The sequence below is a fragment of the Rhipicephalus microplus genome, chromosome 1 (genome assembly GCF_043290135.1).
Source record: "Rhipicephalus microplus isolate Deutch F79 chromosome 1, USDA_Rmic, whole genome shotgun sequence".
Taxonomy (NCBI): Eukaryota; Metazoa; Arthropoda; class Arachnida; order Ixodida; family Ixodidae; genus Rhipicephalus; species Rhipicephalus microplus.
The window spans coordinates 258007610-258029111 of record NC_134700.1 but is presented as its reverse complement, the minus strand read 5'-3'; the positions used below and the strand labels follow the sequence as shown (position 1 = coordinate 258029111).

General features: G+C 44.6%; 1 protein-coding gene across 1 annotated transcript in view; it reads left to right on the top strand.

The window, feature by feature from the left end:
* Positions 1 to 21502, top strand: part of LOC142767253 (zwei Ig domain protein zig-8-like) — a 34045-nt gene that overhangs the window by 6243 nt on the left and 6300 nt on the right. The window contains exons 2-3 of the mRNA XM_075868548.1: positions 6150 to 6455; positions 7354 to 7566. Of these exons, the coding sequence (XP_075724663.1) occupies positions 6150 to 6455; positions 7354 to 7487 (440 nt within the window). The 3' untranslated portion in view covers positions 7488 to 7566. The remainder of the gene's footprint in view (positions 1 to 6149; positions 6456 to 7353; positions 7567 to 21502) is intronic.

The window sequence follows — 21502 nt, the reverse complement described above, 5'->3', positions numbered from 1 at the left end:
AATCGAAATGCTACCGCAAAAAGCACGCTTTGAAAGCGAATGCATTAATTTTATCCCAACTATAAATCCTGTCTAGGCTTCAGTTTGATGAATAAATAAACCATTGCCTCCAAATTGATAATGGGTAGATTCGTAAACTTTGGAACCTAATAAGTATTATTTGCATACGCTACAAGGGGATTCGAAGCAGTGCAAGATGAGAAAAATAAATGATAAAAAATAAAAAAAAACGTGGGAGTTTCAGTAGAGCTGTTCTCGCTTACTACGCCTTGCTTATTTGCATTGTCGGAGACCGGCTTCAGTCGACACTTCTACTGTTTGTAGCCCTGCACACTCTTTAGTACGAGAATGCACAAAGCAGGGATATTGTACCGCGATAAGAATAGGATCCATTAGAACACTCTCTCAAATGCTAAAAAGTTCAGAAGATGTGCCACCCGCTTTGCTTCTCCACTAATGCTGGTGAAGAAAGCGATGAGTACTGCGTTTGTCCCACTTGTAGACTTCCGCGCTTTCTGTTTGAACTTCAGCTGTCCATTATTCGTTTGGAGCGTGTGCTCGCGTCTGGATCTCGTTTACGTTTTGAAGTGCCTAATGACACCATCAGAGCTCTAGTTGATACTTTTCATGGGCGAAGGCCTTTTTTGGTTTTTTTTTTCGGTTGTTTGTTTTACCATGACGTGTACCAAGGCGCCTAAAACCAAGCAGCACGCCTAAAGAAGGAAGTGTGCGACAGCGTAGAATTCGAGTCAGCTGCACAATCACTCACCCCGCATTCTCCATTGTAAAGAAACGCCCTGGCCCAGTTTCAAAAAGACGTCGTCCTCTCCGCCCGCAAACTTCACTCTCATTCCATTTGGAGCATATAGCATCTCTGCAGGATCAAACAAAGCCTCCTCCTGCCGCGCCGCAAAAGTGTTTGCTCTCTCTCTCTCTCTCTCTCTCTCTGTACTCCGCCCCCCTACGATCTAACCGCTCATTCCCTTTTCAACAAAACGACGAGAGTCCGGAGCGGAAGTAGATCTCGACATGATAAACAACTTCTCACAGTCGAGACAGCGAACATGGTCTGGTAGTCTTGTACCGCCTTCCGGCGTCTCGCTGGCGAATACGACGGAAACATGCCTTCTCGCCCCTCCTCACGCCATGTTTTACACGTTATGTATGATTACGTCTGTTACGTGCTTCATTGCGATGCAACCTTAGATATCGTAAGCGTATTTCCTTACCCTACATTCGGCTCTGTCATTCACTTTTCCGTTAATGCTTTCATGCCGTCGACGCTAGTTCCGCTTGCATCAGTACATAGGCCAGAAAGGTAATTCCGCCTCCTCCGAACACGTAGTCCACTTCGATTGATTGCCTCGATAGATGAATACAAGCTGCTTTGCGGAGCACTCACCGTCACTGGCGCAATGTACGGCAATGCAATATTAAAATATTTACCTGCTTCACGAGATACAAGAAGGGGGCCTGCTGCGATGAAAGTGACAAACTGAAGTTACGTCTATTGATCATGTTTCATTCGGAAAGCGGAGGAAAGCTGTGCCTCGTTTCCTCGTTTTGTCGATTCGACCACACGAATATCTTTTAAGCGCTTGACCGCTTGCGCAGCTCACTGACAGCCCGTTCGTGCACTGACCGCGCAGCGAAGGAGCGTGGTATTCGACCATTTTCGAGAGTTAACTGGGTGCTCACTCGACTGGTAGTTTCTGATTCAAGGCGTTGAATTGAGTATTCGGGATTTGAAAGCTGAGTCCAAGCAGTGGTCTTCCAGATCTGTGAGCGTTAATGAGACTCCTTCGAAATGGCGATAGTTGCTCGACTATACATCACCGCAGGCCAACGTACGAAGGACTGGAAGCACTTCGAGAACTCACCGCTCGAAACGGGGGTGGATTAGCGAATTTGGCACGCTCGGCTTGTCATAGCAGCGGCCATCCGCTCAAATTGTGATGCCGAATGAAGAAAAACAATATGGGGGTGGGAAGGTAGAAGTGAGCTAGATCTCGAGTGAAACAATATTAGCATTCGGAGGAGGTGTTTAATTAGTTCTCATTGTATAATGAACGCTTTTGACACATTCTCAATCATACTATATAAGATCTTAGCAAGCTTAATTACTCCTCACGTGCCTGGGTGCCTTGTTTTGCATACCATGGTGAAATTAAAGTTGTTTAAATGGCTGAAAATATAAGACCTGGAAAAAAGAGAGGAACAGAAAAATGAAACTTTCATTTGTAGTCTGAAATAACTATGTAGTGATGAAGTCGAATAAGACGACGTTTCATAAACCATTTTAAAAATTTTACCTTTCTGATGATATGGCTTCTTTCTTGATGAAAATCTGCATTAGTGAACTTGAATTCAACGTTCATATAATAGCCGACTTCCAATATGTGATTCCACATTTTCATAATAAAGCTTGCTAGCAACAGCTAGACTTTTCCTGCCTTCCTAAACCACATGTTGTTTTTAATTATTCGGGAAATACTTGTGAAGAAATTCGTACTCAAAATCCCGTTAATGAATGCGATGGCGCTGAATGGAAGACATCGACAGTCCTCCCAGTTGTTCATGTTGCATCCTATTTATACGCAAAATGTTTTCAACTCGAATCGAAGCCTCGGCCGTTTTCAGTGTACCCAACAAACAAAATGGATTGTGTGGTGAAAGACATGTGCAAGAATTTGCTGCGCAATCTTGCTCCAAAAACACACACGATAATTCGTTGCGTGCCGATCGAACATAATGTATAAAATTCCGCTGTCTGGAAATGTCCTACAACGGGCAAACAGGCCATTGCCTACATGATCGACTGCGAGAATATGCATGCACCTTGAAGCATGAAAGGAGCAGTATGCTGATCTGCTTCCTTGAAGGTGTGGTTGCGTGCCACATTTTGACTAAACAAGTGTTTTGAAAACATGCAGGAATCATTGCAGTCGAATGTTCACGTGATTCATGCACACAATGACTGATATGTAAGAATGCATTCCGTAGACTTGCTGAGAAAAAAAAGGTTGTCAATTAGCTTTACACTGACCATAATCTTAACTCATGTGCCGTTAAGGAACACCTGTCTTCATATAATTTATTTGTTTTTGTTTTTTGTGTGGTTGCAGATTTCGCTACGGCCAAATAAACTCGTTCTTGTGAGTCAGCGCTTGCATAGTTCCATCACTTTTTTTTTATGTTTCGTCCCAGCACTGTCTTTAGAATTTGAGATGTTTCTGACATTACGGAATGTTTCAAAGGATGAAGTACCTTAGGTGAAGGCTGCATCGTCGTCTGCTGCTGCTACTGTCGTGATGGTCCATGCGCTTAAGCGCAAGAGAGACACTGGGTTTTCTCACCAAGAGACAATTCGCTCTCTCTCGCCACCACCTCATCGCTCGCCGCGTGGCGAGGGAGCGCGAACGGCACGCGTTGACTTTTAAAACTCTCCCAGCACAACCATTCACCAATCATCCCGTATATATAGGCACTTGTTCTTGACCTGCAAGGCTTTACAGGTTTCACAATTTTGTGTGCAGTGTGTGCGTTATGTGCAATGTGTACTCGCTCCTCTCTCTCTTTTGTTTCTCTCTACTTCCCCTCTCCCCGTGCAGGGTAGCAAACTGAACTTTGTCTAGTTAACCTCCCCACCTTTGTGACATTTTTTTTCTCTCTCTTGAACTGCAGCGTAGTATCGGTGGGATATTTCTCTACGGTGGATATTTCTTGTGGTAGACCCCGGCATGATACACTTACACGTTAAATAACAAAACACCCTTCAGCATCTACTATGAGCCACATTTAGCCAATCATGTGATTGCGTTAGTAGCCATGGCAAGCTTCTCAACAAGAGAGAAGAACACGAATAGAGAAGGCATTTATCTTAGTTTGTGCATCCTTGGTTCTAAATCAGAAAATTGGTTTTTCGAAGCTAACCCATTCACTGCTTTTGCAACTCTAATTCATTTCATATGGAATTGCTGACTCTGAAAAAATTGAGAAGTGACTCACGATGTCTTCTGTGTATTTGAGATACCATGTAATTGACATATGAGAGCACTTGGCGATGAAGTTTATTTGTGCACATTATTATTATTTGATAAGCGTATCCAAAACATAGGAACACCCAGGAAATATGGACAGAGAAGGCTCTCAGCTGATACTTAGAGGAGCACTGCCCAATTTAACTATTTCGGGAGTACAGAATGAAGAGGAAAAGAGTATAAGAGGAGAAAAAAAAGACGAGAAAAATTGTGAACATTTGGATAACATTATGTAGAAACACGATATTACTAATAAAGCAAACACCCCTCCTTTAGATGAACCTGTGTAGGTCTTTAAACAATTATGGCAACTTGGTAAAAGCATGAACAATTAAATGGCTTCATAAGGCTTGTTAGTAAAACATTGCTTCTGGAAGGAAAAACCTATTCCCTTCCGCAAATAGATTAAGAAAGCGTAAGTAAAGGGTGAATATAATGTACAACCTTTTAGATAATAAAATGGCTGTTAGAAGCATAAATAAATGAACAAAAATAAAGAGGAAGTAGACAAGCCTAAGTGTCGTGGGTATTTGAACAGCCAAGTGAAGACGAAGGAAAGGTCAGTTAGTAGGGCAAAGTGTAGACGAAGTATCATGAAAACTTGCTGCGTAGCCTATTCTTTAAAAAATAATCAGCAACATTATCCAAACCAAAAGCACGCAATATAAATCGGACTACCATGACAGTTCAACTAACTTTTGCGAGAAAAATGTTGTTTTGCTTCGACTATAGTCACAACAATGGTTTTGAAGGACAAGCTATCTAGACTTTACGCGGAGAAATGCTTTTGCTGCACGCATGATCCCATCAGTGTCTCTGACATAAATGGCAAAACTGCTGCACCTGACAAAAAGCCTCGCTCTGTCTTTTACATATCGCTAGAGAGAATAAAATGAGGGAAAGGCAGGGAGGTTAACCAGAAAAAGGAGTATCCGGTTTGCTACCCTGCACTAGGGGAAGGGGGAATGGGGAAGAAAGATTGGAAAGAAAGCGAAGAGGGAAATAGACGCGCGCGAAAAAAAAAGGGGGGGGGGAGCTGGGGTGCTACAGTCTATACAACAGCTACAGTCTATGCCACGCAAAAAGTTTAGTAAGGCCTTCACTGATTTTCTGTGAGCACACAAATCATGTCGTCTTTCCAGCACTGATTGTTCAGACAAAGGTCTCTCGTCAAGGCGAGCTAACGCAGCAGCTAGTTGCCGTCTTTGCACGCTGTAACGAGGGCAGTGACAAGAACGTGCTCTATAGTTTTATCGCTGCCGCAATGACCACAAGCAGCACTGTCTTCCATGCCGATTCGGAAGGCGAAAGCTTTGGTGAAGGCGACACCAAGCCATAGTCGGCAAAACACCGTTGTCTCGACTCGAGAGAGTCCATACGGAGGCCGGAGTCGACGAGACGTGTCTAGTCTACGCAGTCGCGTGTGCCGTAAGCACTCCGTGTTCCACGGGGATTTTAATTCTGCATTAGCGATTTTTCGGATGGTCATTGCAGCATCAGTCCTTGAAAATGGTATAATATTTTCTTCACAATCTTCGTGTGCTGATCGGGCAGCTGCATCGGCATGTTCGTTGCCCAATATGCCGCAGTGACTTGGAAGCCACTGAAACGTGATTCTGTGTCCTTCGTCGAAGAGGTGGTGAAGCAGCTCTCTAATTTCCAGCACTAGTTGTTCATGAGGTCCCCGGCGTAAGGCAAATATCAAACACTGTAGTGCTGCCTTAGAGTCCGTGAACACGCTCCATTTCTTGGCTTCTTGGTGTTTAATGACTTGAATTGCGCTACGTAGAGCCGCAAGTTCCGCAGCTGTCGATGATGTCTGGTGGGATAAACGAAACTTCACCGTTGTCGCTGTTGCAGGAAAGATCACCGACCCTGCAGACCCATCCACTTTAGTTGAAGCTACATTAACATTGAGGCCCTTTGCAACAACTTCCTGAGTAACGGTATAGAATGCTCAGAGATGGAGAACCTCCTAGTTTAGTCTGGCTGTCTCGTCTGTAAGGAAACACGCTAACATATATACCAACCGATCAAGAGATACTGCTGTGAAAGGTTGCAGCATGAACTAAATGGTTGCCACAAGCGCTGTTTATCTTCTTCCACCAGTTCCACGTGCACGGATCCTGGAGGCACCGGAGCTGTTCATCAACAGTGGCTCGTCGATCAACGTGAGCTGCGCGATCGAGCACAGTCCCGAGCCGCCAGTGTTTGTGTTCTGGTACCACAACGACCGCGTTATCAACTACGACGAGACGAAGGGCGGCCCGGGCCACATCTCGGGTGCCAAGCGCCCTCCTGACGCGTACGTCAGCAGCCTCTTCATACGAAACGCCCGGCCGCAAGACTCCGGCAACTACACCTGCGGCCCGTCGAACGCCGATTCCACAAGCGTCGTGGTGCACGTGCTCAACGGTAGGTGTGTTTTCGCGAACACAGCGTGTTTTTCATTGCGATCTCGTTGTTGTTGTCTCTGTGAGCGTAGCTTTGTTTGCTTTTTGCAGAATTCGAGCACTGGTACTTAAGTGTCCGTTGCCGAGCGTGTCAGTCATTGCCCAGCTTACGCGAGATGTAGCCTGGTCAGCCATGTAATACTGCTTGCGATTTAGCTATACCAATTACGGGTTGACACATGACGGCTCTTTTCGATTATTCCTTGTACCCCGTTTAATACATTAGGTGTCACGCATTGAAACACATAGAATAAGTTCGGTCAGCGAAACGTTTAAGTACACGTGTCTCGCCCTTGCATTTCGTCTTTGTAAGCGTGGTCGCTGCGATTGGCTATAACTGTGAGCTAACGAAACTATTTATGCAAAAACCAATAAACAAAAACAAAGAGACACCAAGCGATCCGCAACAACCATTTACAACCGTATGAATAACGGTGTTCGTTGTGAAAACATGTATATTTTTTACTGAGCCTGAAAACGCTAAAAAAAAAGGTCACATTATGAACGTATGGTAAAACCATTGAGCTATTTATTTGCGCGAATGCATCTCCCGCAAGACCTCCCTCCGCCTGGCGTTGCATCTGATGTACGAAACGAAGAATAGGAAGAGATCTCAGGGTAAACTCGGTAAATTGCACTTTGACGTAACAAAATGAATAATGCAGTCTCCACGAAAATCATCTATAACCAATTCAAAGTTCGTTCATAATAGTCGCTGTCAGTTAAGATGAGCGAAGGACACCATCGGCCAGAACCTAAATGACTTTGCATACCATCCACTTTTTCTTCTTTTTTCACATCAAAGTCTTCTCTCCTCTTGCTTTCTTCTTCTTTTCTTTTACTGCCACGCGATCCCGCAGGCGAGAAAAGAGCCGCCACGCAGCACGACTTCTCGCCATCGCGGGCCCTGCTTCCAGTCTCGGTGGAGTTGAGGCTGGTGCTCTGTTCCCTGTTCACGACGCTAGGCGTCGCCCTCAGGCTCACCTCTTCTTGACCGTCCTGCGTGACCAAACTCGCCATGTGTCTACAAAGCTTCGTCACTGTCCATCCAAACTCACAGACCCCCAAGAGAGGTGAGCCATCGACGGCCTCTTATCGTTAGACTCCCTGCAGTTCATTACTTCTTTTCCCCCAGAGAAGCGAAGATGGCTTTTCTTCGACGCTAAAGAACCGGCTGCATACGGGTAATGAGGTAGCCGCAGTGATCTTATTTTCTTCTAGGCCTGTCATCTCGTGAAAGAGAAGACATGCTGTGCGCCACGTCATCACTATTTGACTTCGAATTCGCAGACTACAGACCTAAAACTTCCAAAAATAAAAAAAAATACCTACGCAAGAAGTAAATAAAAAACGACATCATTTTGGGGCCCTAATTTCAAGGAGTAAGTCGGGCTCAGCAAGAAATATCTAAAGGCACTTTGGTTCAATACATACTGGGATATAAAAAGGTGTACGTAACACATAATGCAAGCAAACCAGTGTTTTTTTAATAATCGTAATAAAGTAGCATTACTTTACCCACAAATGTCTTGCTAGAAGGCACTTCGCAGTGGCATTTCAGAAATCGAGCATTTTTTTCCGACATATCTATGGAGGTGAAGTTTTTTTTTTTTCTTGAGCATTGCGTTGCCTATACTACTCGCACAGTATTGCATTGATTATGAACGAATACTAGGTAGTTTTGTAACGTGAAAATGTTGAGACAGAAATAATATAACCAGTAGAGTGTAGGCTCAAGATGACAAAGCGAGAATGTACATACAAGGTGCGCCGAACCTCGTAAAGAAAGGCAGGTTGCTGGGTGTTCTGCTTGCCCAGCGGGAATATTTGTGCAATTACTTCTCTTCCACCACACTTTGAGAACTAAGAAGAAAAAAAATGTTATTCGATTACCCTTGCGAAGAATGCCTACCACGCAGATTTTTTAAGCAGTTTTATTTTCTTCATGTTGAGAAACTGCAGCAAGGTAGCGTTAAGTCACACAGACTTCCCGTTGCCCTATTGTTTCTCGGTGGTTTTTGTCATCTTATTTTCTCGTAACGTGCATTAACTAGCCCAAAAAAAGTTTTTACTGAAGTATATTACTTCATATAGAGCAAGCCCTAAGTTATGCTCATCTCTTCCTAATTCTGATGAAGCTTTGTCCTTCCGCCAATTTCACGCCGGGGCTTTGCGTCGTCTAACTTTCTTGTAACATGCACTTACTAGCTCAACAGCAAGTTTTGCTAAATTATATATCTTCAGTATATAGGGAGCTCTAACCTATGCTCTTACTAATTCTGATGACGCTCTTTCACCTATTCATCGCTGGTAATTTGCGTCGTCTAATTTTCTTTGAATGGCAACAGCTGGCTCAAGAACAAGTTTTACTAATGCAATAAAACGTCCAATGAGGTTGCGCTTTGACCGAAATTCACTACTGGTACTTGCATACGGTTCATACATTCTAACTTGTGGGGACGGCAGATTTGGGTAGCCACTAAAAATTTAAAAGAAGGTTTTTGTTTTTTGTCCAGAAGCATGAAGGAAAAGCTTGCCGAACTGACATTATTTCGGATCTCGGAAGTCAAGCAATGCCACACTATGAACTTAGGACAGTTGTCACTACGTATTTTTGTCTCCTTCGATCAGGTTTCTGTGCGCACTGGTGATGGAAACCTTTGTGCGAGCTCACTTGGTTCTCTCGCAATATTCTGGTTTTGTATTTTGAGTGCCACCGCATTTTCTGTCAGTAGACGGCAGCGCCATTTTCAATGCCACCTTCTTATATTCTGAGACATTCTAAATTCGTGCCTATACACGTCTCCTGAAGACCCACTTCAGAGCTCAGACGTTTTTTTAATCGCCATTTCGTTCTTACTTCAAGCCTTATTTGTATCATGATGAATGGCGCTGTCCTACTTGTGTCGCCGGCAGAAAGCAGTGCGGCCGAAGTGAGCGCCGCTGATTTTTTTTATGCTTAAAATGATTCCTGGGGTGGTTCACCGCTGGCTTCAATCAGGAACGCTCTATTTTACACTTTCGAGAACCGTGCGTTTCTGTTCACTCTACCGCGGTGAAAGCGAGCCCGGAATTTTTCTATCAAAAGCCGGTTTTCTTAGCTGTGCCGTAAAGACGCTCTTCTATTCACTCTACAAATGCTTATTTTAGTTCATTAAGTTTCACCCATGTCACAACGCGTGCCTTTGAGTATTTGGTCACTGCAGAATACAAACAGACGTACAACCTCTAGGGAACCTCTTGCGAGGAATAAGGATGGGCCTATGGCTCTAGATGAGCAAGACCTTGGATGCCATTAGGCATTCTCTTTGAGAATGGGCAGCATCTTCTGAATGGTACCTGATCTGAACATGAACATGAAGTAACTATTATTAAATGAGGTAGGACATTTATGCTGACATTCTTAACTACTAACTTCCAAAGGTAATATTTTTCTCCTTAAGTAGCACGCAGATAAAGCTGCACTTGGTGATATTTTACAATTTTATACCAAAGCCACAAGCTTTGTTATTTTATTATTATTGATTTCTTTTATTCTATCTTTAGCTTACAGTGTTCTTATACCACTCAGAATCTCAGAAGAAAAAAAACATAGCAGAATAGCGAAATGCAGCGCAATCAGTTGGTAAATGAAAGTTTCATAGTGAGTAAAGGGTTTGTGTTTTCAGCTTCCCAAGGCCTCGGGTTAGCGTAACGTTTTACCGTTAATCTGCAACTGCTAATTGCACTTACGAAAAACCAGTGTAGGCCAGTTAGTATGACAGACTTCAGATGAGTTCGGAAAAATAGGAAACACGAACGATTCCTTTTCGCTGTCAATAATACTTTAGTATCGACATGGTATTTACTAATCGGCCGACTGACTTCCAACTGTGCAACTGTAACAAAATGACACAAAAATATTTAGATGTTTGAAATCCGTGCCAGCTGTACGAAAAATGCAACACATTCTAATTATCGTGGCAAGACGTTTTTAATAACGTTTTATTAGTGTTACAGGAATGAGCCGTCCAAAATCTATGATTACGTAATGTATAAAGCAAAACTGAATGAATGAAGAAATCACCATTGCGAATGCTTCACTTTCCTGATGCGGTGCTCATCTGGGTTAAACAGTGACGATTTTGAGTAATCGCATAAGCAGCCGCAGTGAGAATATTAGGGCTTATACACACAAAAGTTCATTTGTTCTTCGGCCACTGGAAGTTCAACACAGGTATGTGGCCCCTGTAACAGAGCAGGAGGCATAAGAAATATTTCAATTATAAAACAAATATAAATTGGTTGGATAACAAAACTGAAGTTTAATATTACACGCACCAATGTTACATCGCAGTGACCCTTTAATTGCATTTACGTAATGAACTTTGTCAAAACAAGCCGACCGACGTTTGGACGGTTTGGTGTACTTTCGAGAAACCCAGACAGCGTGAACAGAGTCCTTGTGCTTTTCGTCTGCCACAACAGAAATGTATGTACGGCTGTGGCAGCATATTCTCACGAATCAATGTCAGTATAGTTACACTTCGGCAAAATACCTACTGACTCGTTCGCGCGTACTATGTGGCTGCACTTGTTCTAAAAATAGGCAAAACAGCATCTAACTGCCAGTCTCTATTGCCGACATATTCCGTAGGGTAAGAGACAAGAGCTGATTCATGTTTAGGTATTATAAGAAAGAAAAAGAAACATAGAAAGAAAGAAAGAAAGAAAGAAAGAAAGAAAGAAAGAAAGAAAGAAAGAAAGAAAGAAAGAAAGAAAGAAACAGCAGTTGGTAGACTCGAACCAATGTCATGCGCTGACGTGAGCCGCCTTGTAGTGATTTTCTTCATCCTATGGGTTGCTCCTGCATTGCCCGCCTTTAAACGAACAGCCGATTTTCGAACGCATTTCCGCCTTTTCAAGCCTTCCACTGTGAAAGACATTCGCGTTCCAGCAGCGGCATCGCGAAAAGAAGGTCACAAGCAACTCTTCTTCGGTCGTGCTCCGTTTTTACGTCATTACTGCAGCAGCTCCTCCCTATTTGCTCTCGTCTCTCGCGTTTCGCCGATTCCTACTTTCGGCGCCGGGCAATGAGGCCTTCCCGATTAAATTTTTTACCCATTCCTTCTGCAGGCATCGATAAATCGTTTTCGAAGTACCAGCAGACCAAACGCAAGCCAAGGCAGACACGCCAGGATAGCTTGCGGCAGCGGTGCTGACCTAACAGGACGACAAGGCCGGGAGGATATCGCGGGGAACACCGAGAAAAAACGGGGACTGAAGTGAGGGTGGAAGTCGAGATGTTAGGGACATTTTTGTCGGTTCTCTTTTTCTTCCTTTCTTCCTTTCGGCTTCCGGACGCCACTTTCGTCTGGCGGTGGTCAGATTTCACACCGTTTTGGGATGAGCTCTTTCCTTTCTTGGTCGAGTGCCTTGTATTGGAGACGGTATCGAATATTGTTCCCTAAGGAGAGCCAGCGCTGTCAGCTGTTCCTGGTTCTCCGTGGCTTTATCGTTTGTACTTGACAATCTCTAAAAATTATTCTTGGTCGTTGGTCATCATTCGTATTTTACTAACTTCTGCATTTACTACAATTTTGTGATCCGTAGTATTTCGCAAAATTAACCAGCGTAACGTGATAGTACATGAGCTTCATTTCGGTTGATAGTTACACAAGAAAAACTTCATACTTCGTATAAAAACAAATTAGCGGGCATATATGGAATAAACGTCGTACGCAATAAGTAGCAAAGTAAAATTTTAACCCGAAAGTGTTTTATGCCGGTGCCCACCATGGCTCCACTGACGTACTTGCGTCACGGAAGTGATGTTTAAAAAATGAATAAGCGGTTGCGAATAAATAAACCAGAAGGCAAGCACTCGTTGCGCGGAATATAACCAGCAACCTCGCAATTCTCAGCGCGTGGCGTTAACCACTACGCCACGAAGCGTACGTCACTTCGAGTGCTCATGGCAAGCCATTCATATACAGCGTACACAATTTGTCAGTCCTCAGAGTGCCAAAAATTCAGCACGTTTTCGTTATCAGTGGCGAGATGGCAAGGCGGACTCGTGCTGGGCGCGCTCAAAAGGTCGTCGCCTCCAGGAAGAGCCGCCTCCACGGAGCGTGGGCTCTCTTGCTTACGCGCTTATCAGACTCGTAATTCGGGGAGGACGGAGGTCACTTTCGCATGCTGCTGTGGTTACTTTTACGAAATAAGCACGCTGCGGACGCACGACGTAGAACGAAGTGTGACGGTTATTCGTGCTTGTCCTCCGTATATTTGTGCGCTAATTTCATGCGTGTTTCTTTCTGCTTAAACAGTGCGCTCTAAAGGTCGAGCTGTGATCGTTGTACGTTCGCGCTCGTCTTGTATATGCTAATTTCGTAAGTGCTTTCTGCTTGAGCTGTGCGCTGCAAGTTTAGAGCTGCTTGCCCGTTGTTATCGTGACTTTGCAATTTGTTGCTTTTGCGGAAACAATGCACAACAAACCTTAACTACCTCTGTAAAGACTCCTTTTAATTTCGTGTTATACCGATTTCTGTATTGGGGGATCAGCCACGTTTTGTTTTCTTTCCCTGCCAACATTATATCGAAACCGATACAAGACATTGGCATCTGCGCCGTCAGGTATAAGAAAGTCACCATACACTGTGCAGTTTTCACCAAACTTCAGAAGAACAGAGCAGCAAAAACGCATAAGAAGGTGATAGAGAACCACGTCTATGTGCGATGATGTTGAACATCTGCATCATTTCTTACTGCCCCCGCTCATCATCTTGCTCATTCTGTTTTTCGATGAGGCAGCAGCCGTGGTGTGACGGTGGTCACAGTTCTCGACTGCTGCCTTGAAAGTGACGGGTTAGGTTCCTGCCGCGGCCGTCGCATTTCGATGAGAAAATTTTGTGGAGGCCCGTATGTGTATATTCAGGTGCGCGTTAAAGCACACCATGTGATAAAGAGTTCCGGAGGCCTCCACTACGGAATGCCTCACATTGACATTATGGTTTTTCGCAAGCATATTCTCAACAATTATTACTTTTTCTTACTAATGAGAACACAGTCGTCAGCACCACTGTATTGTTTTTAAACATATTCTTTTAGACAATGTACACGACGTTGAAAAATTATGGCACCACTTAATCTAATTTGATTCCCACAGATGGACGACTTGACGGTCCGCTACAGCCCACGTAGGTGCTACGCGTACACTGGCTGCATTGCACAACACCACGCTCGATTTAGAACGAATTTTGGTAGATTATGAGGAATACGGGGTTTGTGTGATGTTTTTTTTTTTACTCAATGGGGCATTTCACGCACGTGCACTTATTCACCGTGCTGCCTTTTCCCCTCTCTCTTTTTTTCATAAAACCTATATCCCGTTTTGTTTTACAGCATGAAATAGTGAACCAGATGCTTTTGTAGCCTACTTCTCAATGTGCATTGTTTCCCTTTTTCTCATTTGTTCTTTTATACCTTTCTTAACTGGTAATGCTTTCTCAGAGGTTATTTCTATCTTCTGTGAAGCGACGATGGAAGGAAACTGTTCTTCACTTAAGGCACCCGTTCGTTTTGAAGTTTCTACTCTTTGAAGAGGCTTCGGCTAACTGAAAGCACAGTGTTTCCAGTAAAAAAGAAAAAAATTGAAAGTGGGTCAAGGTCCCTTTCTTTTTTTCAATTCTTGCACCTGTATTCGTCTTTGTTAGCACTTACATGAAGGTAAAGTCGCAACGCAGCTTTTGCTCGGAGCCTCCTTTGAACACGGAGGAGAACGAAAACGGATTGCCACCAACTTCGATGAATGCCCCTCGGCTCAGAGGCATTAGCGCGGCCATCGCTCGAGATTCCCTATACAGTTCGGAAACGGAGCACGTCCCGTACCAAACAGACCATAGAATAGATCTCATTATTCGGTGACCTCGCTCGCAAATCTCCTCGTTCGAAAAAATTCTAACTTGTGTATCTGCTTTCAAATGCACTGTTTTCGTTCTGTGCCGCACAGCCTTGCTAACATCTTAAACTATACAACGATACGCCGAAGAAAGAATGAACAGGACGATGAAGGAAAATCCCTAGAGGAAAGCAATATAAGTTAGTGAGAACAAACTGACAAGTTTAGGCTGAAATAACTCTTTGCGAAAAGTGTGCTCTGCACGTTTCCATCCTATCTACGGCATAATCCCGAAAGAGGAAGAAATCCTACTGGCACTGCAGTCATTGCATTAGTCTACGCTATATAGCTTGCTGTATCTTTCAGTGCTCCATCACCCACCTCATTGTAAATGTTTTCTACTGGCTGAAATGGGACCTCTTACATCCCTTCTTACTCCCCACCCCCTCCTTCAATACCTTTAGTTTATCTTCCTCATTCCTCTCATTCCTCGCCTTTACCAACCCCTCGGTTCCGTCTCCGCTTCTTTTCCTGATATTTTCGGTAAGACGCCAGGGCAGTCTTTTGTCGTATGCTGGCCGCGTCGAGGGGTCCTCCCAGCCCTGGGCTGCGTTTAGAGAAATGGCCCGAAAGCCACGGTGCAAATTTGCGGCCGTCATAGCCACCTTTCGCTTGATATTCTACGGTCGTCGTTCACAGGCCCTTATTTGCAAGTTCAGACCAGCAGCCGGCTCTAAAGCAACCTCCTCTTCTTACCCCGTTCGGTGTGTTGTCAATGCATGTGAATTGTTGTTTCCCAGTGAAAAGAAGGTCGGTGGCGAGGCTTCGCAAAATGTTCCGTGCCCTGTGAACGAGCAATGCTTTTGTTCCCCGCTCTTCCCTTTGTTTGCCCTCGCTTTAGTTTTTCATTCATCATTCGTTCAGCGAGTGCCCGCGGCGGCTCCGTAGTACGCACTTTGAATAGCACTGGAAACGAACTCTTCATTTCGAATAGCGTGGCAACCGCTTGGATCTCTCAGTGTCGTGACAAGAACATTAAGTAAAAAAGAAACAAATAGGAGATGGTGACCTTCTTCGCTTTCTTGTTTTAAGAAAACTTCTAATCATCGTTCAGCCCGTTGAGAAAGAGAACAGCAAGCAGAACGGCTCCAAAGTAACGAGCAGGACTATAGTAATGAGATACTTCAGTAGCATCTAGCTGTCGCTGTGCAGAAGGCGCGTGTCAGTACCTACGTACGCTAGTTTTTCTTTCTGAGTGAGGGATGCATTTTGTAGCAGTCACGCTCAGGAACGTGGCGGGTGAATTGAAGTTGCGAAAAATTATTAGCAGTTAGGAGCACATGCCCGAACGAATACAGCAATGACGAAACTTAGAACATGGTCCAACATTTTGAAAGAACTGTAGTGAAGCTCCCGCATCCGCTATTCCTACGTTTACGTAAAAAAGAAAGCGGAGCAAATTGTTTTAGTACAAGCTGATCTTTTAGCATACAATAAATGTTTTATTCATGGCCAAATAACTATGGAGACCCAATCGTTTCTTTTCAGGTGTTTTAAGCAGCATACCCTCAGTAAAGAGTGCATTTCACACGTCTTTGGGTTAGTAGTGTGGCTACGCAATTCACATTTCTAACTATTGACCTTCTGTGGCTAAATGAAGCAAATAGTAAAACGTCAGCAAGCAGGAAATGTCCTTGAAATTAGTGTTGACAAAATGATTTGTCTTCGTTGGAGCAGCAGATCATCATCTTCAAAGGCGTTTTCAAAACGATATGGGCAAGCCAAGAAAACCCAATTGAGACAGCTGCAGCAACAGCCATGCACAGCAGTGGTTCCCTTTTGAAGGTTTTTCTGAAAGTGGTAGTAATGAAGAAAAACCGCACGTTGTGCGTAACTATGATGGCCATTGATCTGTCGCAGTGTTACTATGGTGACCAAAGCAGTATACCCTCGGATTAGGTCACTCCACTGATGGAGTGGAAACATCCCCTATGAAGGAATAGCTTCCCGCTGGGCACCGTGCGTCTATATTTGGGAAACGCAGCCTAATGAAAAGCTCACCTTTCATTTTACGCTCTTGTACGGGCTTTTTTTTCTTTTCTACAGCAGCAACTTTCATGCCTTGCAGCATTTAAATCCCATATCCTGAAAGCTTCATAAAAAATGAGAGAGACAAGACAAAATTAAGGCGTTTATTTATAGTGTCACCGCAAACAATAGGTATCGCTGCCACTGGAGATTAAGTAAGATAACTAACCCGCACCGTACCCCCCCGCAGGACCTTGTGGTGGCTATGGTGCTTCTGTCACGTCACCGTAATTTTACCCGGGGCATTAGAAATGCACATTACTGGCGTTATATGTAGGCTTTTCTAGCGTGACTGTAGCTTTCAAGAGCCTACGCATAAAATCTTTTCGTTCAGCGAATCAGTCCAAAGTTGTGCTCCGAGCGACTGATTTCACCTAGGTTCCTGGGATTTATATAATTCAAGACTGACATAACTTTCACGTAGCTTTTTTTTTTACTGGAGTGGCACTGATACATTCACCACGATTTCTTGGGTATTTTCTTCAAAAAATGGAATTATTGTAGGTGATAAGAACGAAAAGCCTCGGTAACGCACGTAGCTGACAGAGGAAATGATACCAGTGAAGGCTTTTGCGATTTTCGCCCTACAGCACAAACTACGTGGGTTTCTTCGTGTGACATTCGATGAAACCAGAGAAATTGCCTTGTGGCCTGTCAATCACAAGCTGAACGACGGGCTGGCCGGACGTCTTACCCAAAAGTGAGGTCACATTTTTGCTACCTTTCTGCACTCTGAACACGAATTCATGCCTATGTATCTCGCTCTATACATTCAAAGATTTCGCTGTAGTTTTGACCTATTCTGCAGTATAGCTTGCTTTTGGACCAACGCGCGACTTCATTTTTGTGATTTATATGTTTATATGTTATATGTAAATATGTTTCTTGCAACTTTTACTCACTTTATCTACGTCGGACACCACAAAGATGTGAGGAGAGTTTAAAAAAAAAAGAACAATGAAAAAGCCATCCAGCGTGGAAAAAAGCAAAGATAAAAGAAGCGGCACTTCAATTTCGGCAAAGCGAAATCGAAATAAATAACCGAAAATTATACCTCACGAGTGGTTGCACAATATTGGCTCCAACGTTTCTTTCAGCACCGACATATTCTTCGCTTTTTGTTATACTTTTTCATATATTTCTTGACCTCTGCGTCGTGCTGCAAGCTTGGTGCAAGATGTTTTCGAAGTACTTTACTGCTGCTTCTACGGGGTGCCTGAGTGGCTGACGTTCGTTGCAATAGGAAGCGGGGAATACGACAGCGTAGGCGTGTGGGGATCGCTTGAGCGAGGACACAGAGGAAGGAGAATAGCCATAGCAATGTGAGTGGTACGGACTCTCATGTGAAACATCTGGTGCCGGCGTTTTTGTGAGCACGTTATTACACGGTATTCGCTGCGTCTGTGTGTTCGTACCTCGCTGCAGCGAACTGAACGATACTCAGTTCGTCTCTCTCTCTTTTCCTTATTGACGGCGGACGGCCGCTGGGAGCAGGGTGACTTCGTGAAGCCCGGATCGCGTGTGTCCCGACTGTAGAATATGCGATTGATCGATTTCGCCCAGAGTGGTTTAGAAAGAAGTATATATACGACGCTACAGCCTAGTAAACGAGGTTTATTCAAATCATGCGTTTCAATTGTATATAACTGCCATTTTTTTGCGGTTTGCGTCACCTCCGAGGCCAGTTTTCAAGTTATCTTAGTTCTTTTTTTTTGGCGATAACTTTTCATTCCACTTTTATTTTTTTAGTTGGTATATTTATTGTTGAAACTTCAATACTGCCGCTGTATTTAGGTTACAACAGTTGGGCTGCTTTAAGATTTATGTTTCGATGTGTCAACGAAATGATATAGGGGAAATAGATTTGAAGCACGCTATCTACGACACTTGCGCGCACTTTGACCCCACCAAGGTAAGGCTGCGAAGTACATGCGTGACAACTGGGACAATCAGACTACAAGTTTAGTATACTTCTGTACGCTATCTGGCAATATTATATAGACAGAAAAGAGCTACGATTGCGTAAAACGCACGCGGCTACGTTTCGCAGAAACAGCAGAACAACAGGCAGTTACTCATTCTCGGTAAAGATGTCGAAGACATACGCCAATGTCTGCCATCTCTAAAACATGAGGTCAGCTTTATTTCTGTTTCCTCGTTCGCAAAAAGCTATAGGATTGAGCAGATGAAACATTCGCGTCCATATACTGCGCACGAATTTCTTCTGCCTTGTTTTACCTTACGCAACATTTTCAACAAGGCGCCGAAAGGCGCCATTCAGGAAGCTGCCTGTCGATGGGTAAACAAGCAATACAAAAGTCGACATATTGCACAGCATCGCTGCTCCTGCTTTTGCGGCGTCGGAGCCAACGCAACACAGATGATGAATGAGGGTGGCGATTTGGGCTTGTTGGTATGGTTGCATGATGATGGACGTGTTCGTTGTCTGCGCTACCATCCATCATCATACAGATGATGAAGTCGGTGAGCGGGCAATACATAAAGAGTGCGGGCGAGCACGCGTGCCGCGTCGGCATTCTCCTGAATAGAGGCGGTGACTGCCTGTATACACACGGATTTCGCAATGGTACGCGTTCACTGCCGGCGCTCCCGTGAGGGACAGAGAGCGTTCGATCGCCGCCGCGCTGCCCGAGAACGCATTTCGAGGGCGAGCGCGCCGAAAGTGCAGCCGGCGAGCTCTGCACATCTTTGGCGAGGCAGAAAGCGATGTAATCGCGAGGCTTAGCAGTATTGGGAAAGCTTGTACGCACACGCCTGTCGCCATTCTCTTTTCCGAGCATACACATGGCGTAAAGAGAACGCTGACGATACGGCGACAGCGAAGAAGACGAGGAGTAAGGAAAGAGCACGCATCGGTGCACGAGGATTTCACGTCCCGCGGCATATCTAAGGGCGCCCTTTTCAGCTGGTGCGCGGTCCAGTGCCCTCACCCTGGCCTCTAATCTCGCGCGGGTATAGACTTCTCTTTGTGATCTCCGGCATCCTTCATTAGTTTAATCCCTCGGCCAGAGAAGACCGGTGAGGCCGGCATCGCTCCTTCCACATCCGGCTGCCTCCATTGATTTCCCATCGCGTCCGCGGTTCTCGTCGTCATCCGACGCTCCGTGGTGCGCGCGTGGCGGCGCCGGCAAACGCTCTTCCTCCTCAACTTACTCGTCCCTCGTTTTCTCGGCGTGGCAACGTGCCCGACGCCTTTTTCCGTCGCTTTCTTCGTGTCCCTCCTATTCTTCATCTTCTTCGCGATTGTTCCTTCTTCACGATCGATCCCTCTTAGTTTCCGCGCTCATACTCTACGCTCGCCATCCCTATCCGCCAACCACCCCTTTTGTCTCCTTTCAGTTTTTTTTTCTTTTGTTTACCATATTTCATTTTCCGTCGGCCATGTGTCACTCGTGCGTGCCGAGCGAGAAGCGAAAGTTGTTTCCTCATTTTCTGGGAAGCGGTTATTATTCCCAGTTTCTCGTTCCCGTGTCCTCTTCAAGCCTTCCGGCAGACATTATTTTGCTGCTCCTTTTTTTTTCACGGAGAGGCCCTTTTGTGCCGGTTGGTGCGAAAGGCTTCTACCCCACCCCTGCCTCTTTGTCGTTTATCTCTAAAGGCAATTGTGAGTAATGAAGAAAGGCGAACGCGCATAAAAGGAAGTTTATTTATCGTGGGGTAAAATGAAAACGAAGAAACTGTGTGGTGACGGTAACCAGCGAAGCCACAAAGATACATAAACCAAGGCAGGAGAATTCGTTTAAGTTTTCTATAACCAAGAATGACATCCAATTATGAACCTTGCTTACAGACGCTGGCATCTTGGCGCAGCAGGCCATTCTATTTGGCAGTTCATGCGGACGAATAAAACGCCATAGAGTGTAGGGGATAGCGACAACAACAAGCTACGAATTCTTTCAAGTGTTTCACAAGATATACGTTAACTAAAATATAGGGCCCGGGTACTAAACGTTTTTCGTACGCATACTTCGTTGTTTTTAAGAGCGCGCGCTGAATGATCATGCCTGTGAGCATCATCGTGATAAACGCAGCCAGCCATTCATCAACATTTCTGAAGGTAGACGTGCACAAATTCTGAAGATCAAGGAAGTGAGACTCATACGTTTTTTACTCACGCATCCGAAAAGCACACTAGATTTGTGCTTCTCGCGATCCACACACGCAGTTTCGATTCATATCGCAGCACCAGGCCTCCAGCTACGCTTTCTTAAGAATGCCAAAGGGGCACATCAACCACGCTAAATTGCAAGCTTCTCTCAAAATTAGAGCTTCGTGCCGCAAGAGTATCTCACCCAAAGAAACGCGACTAGAGACAAAGAACCCCTGCGAAACTTTCGCGAATGTGGTTGTACTTATACACGTAAATACACTCTCCCAAAATTGCAAAAAAATGGTTTTATAGAGGGTTGGGGGGTACGCTACCTGCTTGGTTATGCCAATGCTTAGTAAGTGCAGACGCATCGAATGCTTTCGCATTTTGACCAACATTTAAGGAATAAAGGAAAGAGATGGCAGGGATGTTAACCAGTCTCGGAGGACTGATATGCTACCTTACAGGGGAGCGACATTGAAATATTGTGCATCAGTGACGCGGAACTGTGGGGGAGTTGCAGGCTTATGAGAAATTGCATGTATCGAAATACTCGAAGACGCAAGGAAGTTAGATTCACTACCCGGCAATGCCTTGAGTTTAAGATGCGCTGTGTTTTTCTAATCATTCGCTTACACAGTCTGGCATCGAATAGGTTCATGTGGAGTATACTACGCCAGAGAAGTGCTCGGAACTTCTGTAGCACCGAAATATTGAAAATGAAGCCCAAGCAGAGTCAAAACATTTCAGGTGCTGTGGTTCGTATCCTGCAAACTGTCAGACATCTGCTCCACTTTACTCAATGGGTGCAGGCGTAGAATGCCAGATTTCCACGCAGATGATTTGGCTTAAAAGCGCATCTGTACATAACGAAATCTCATTTTTAACGTCGCTTGTTATAGCTGTATTAGTTTTCCTTTGTTTCTTGAAG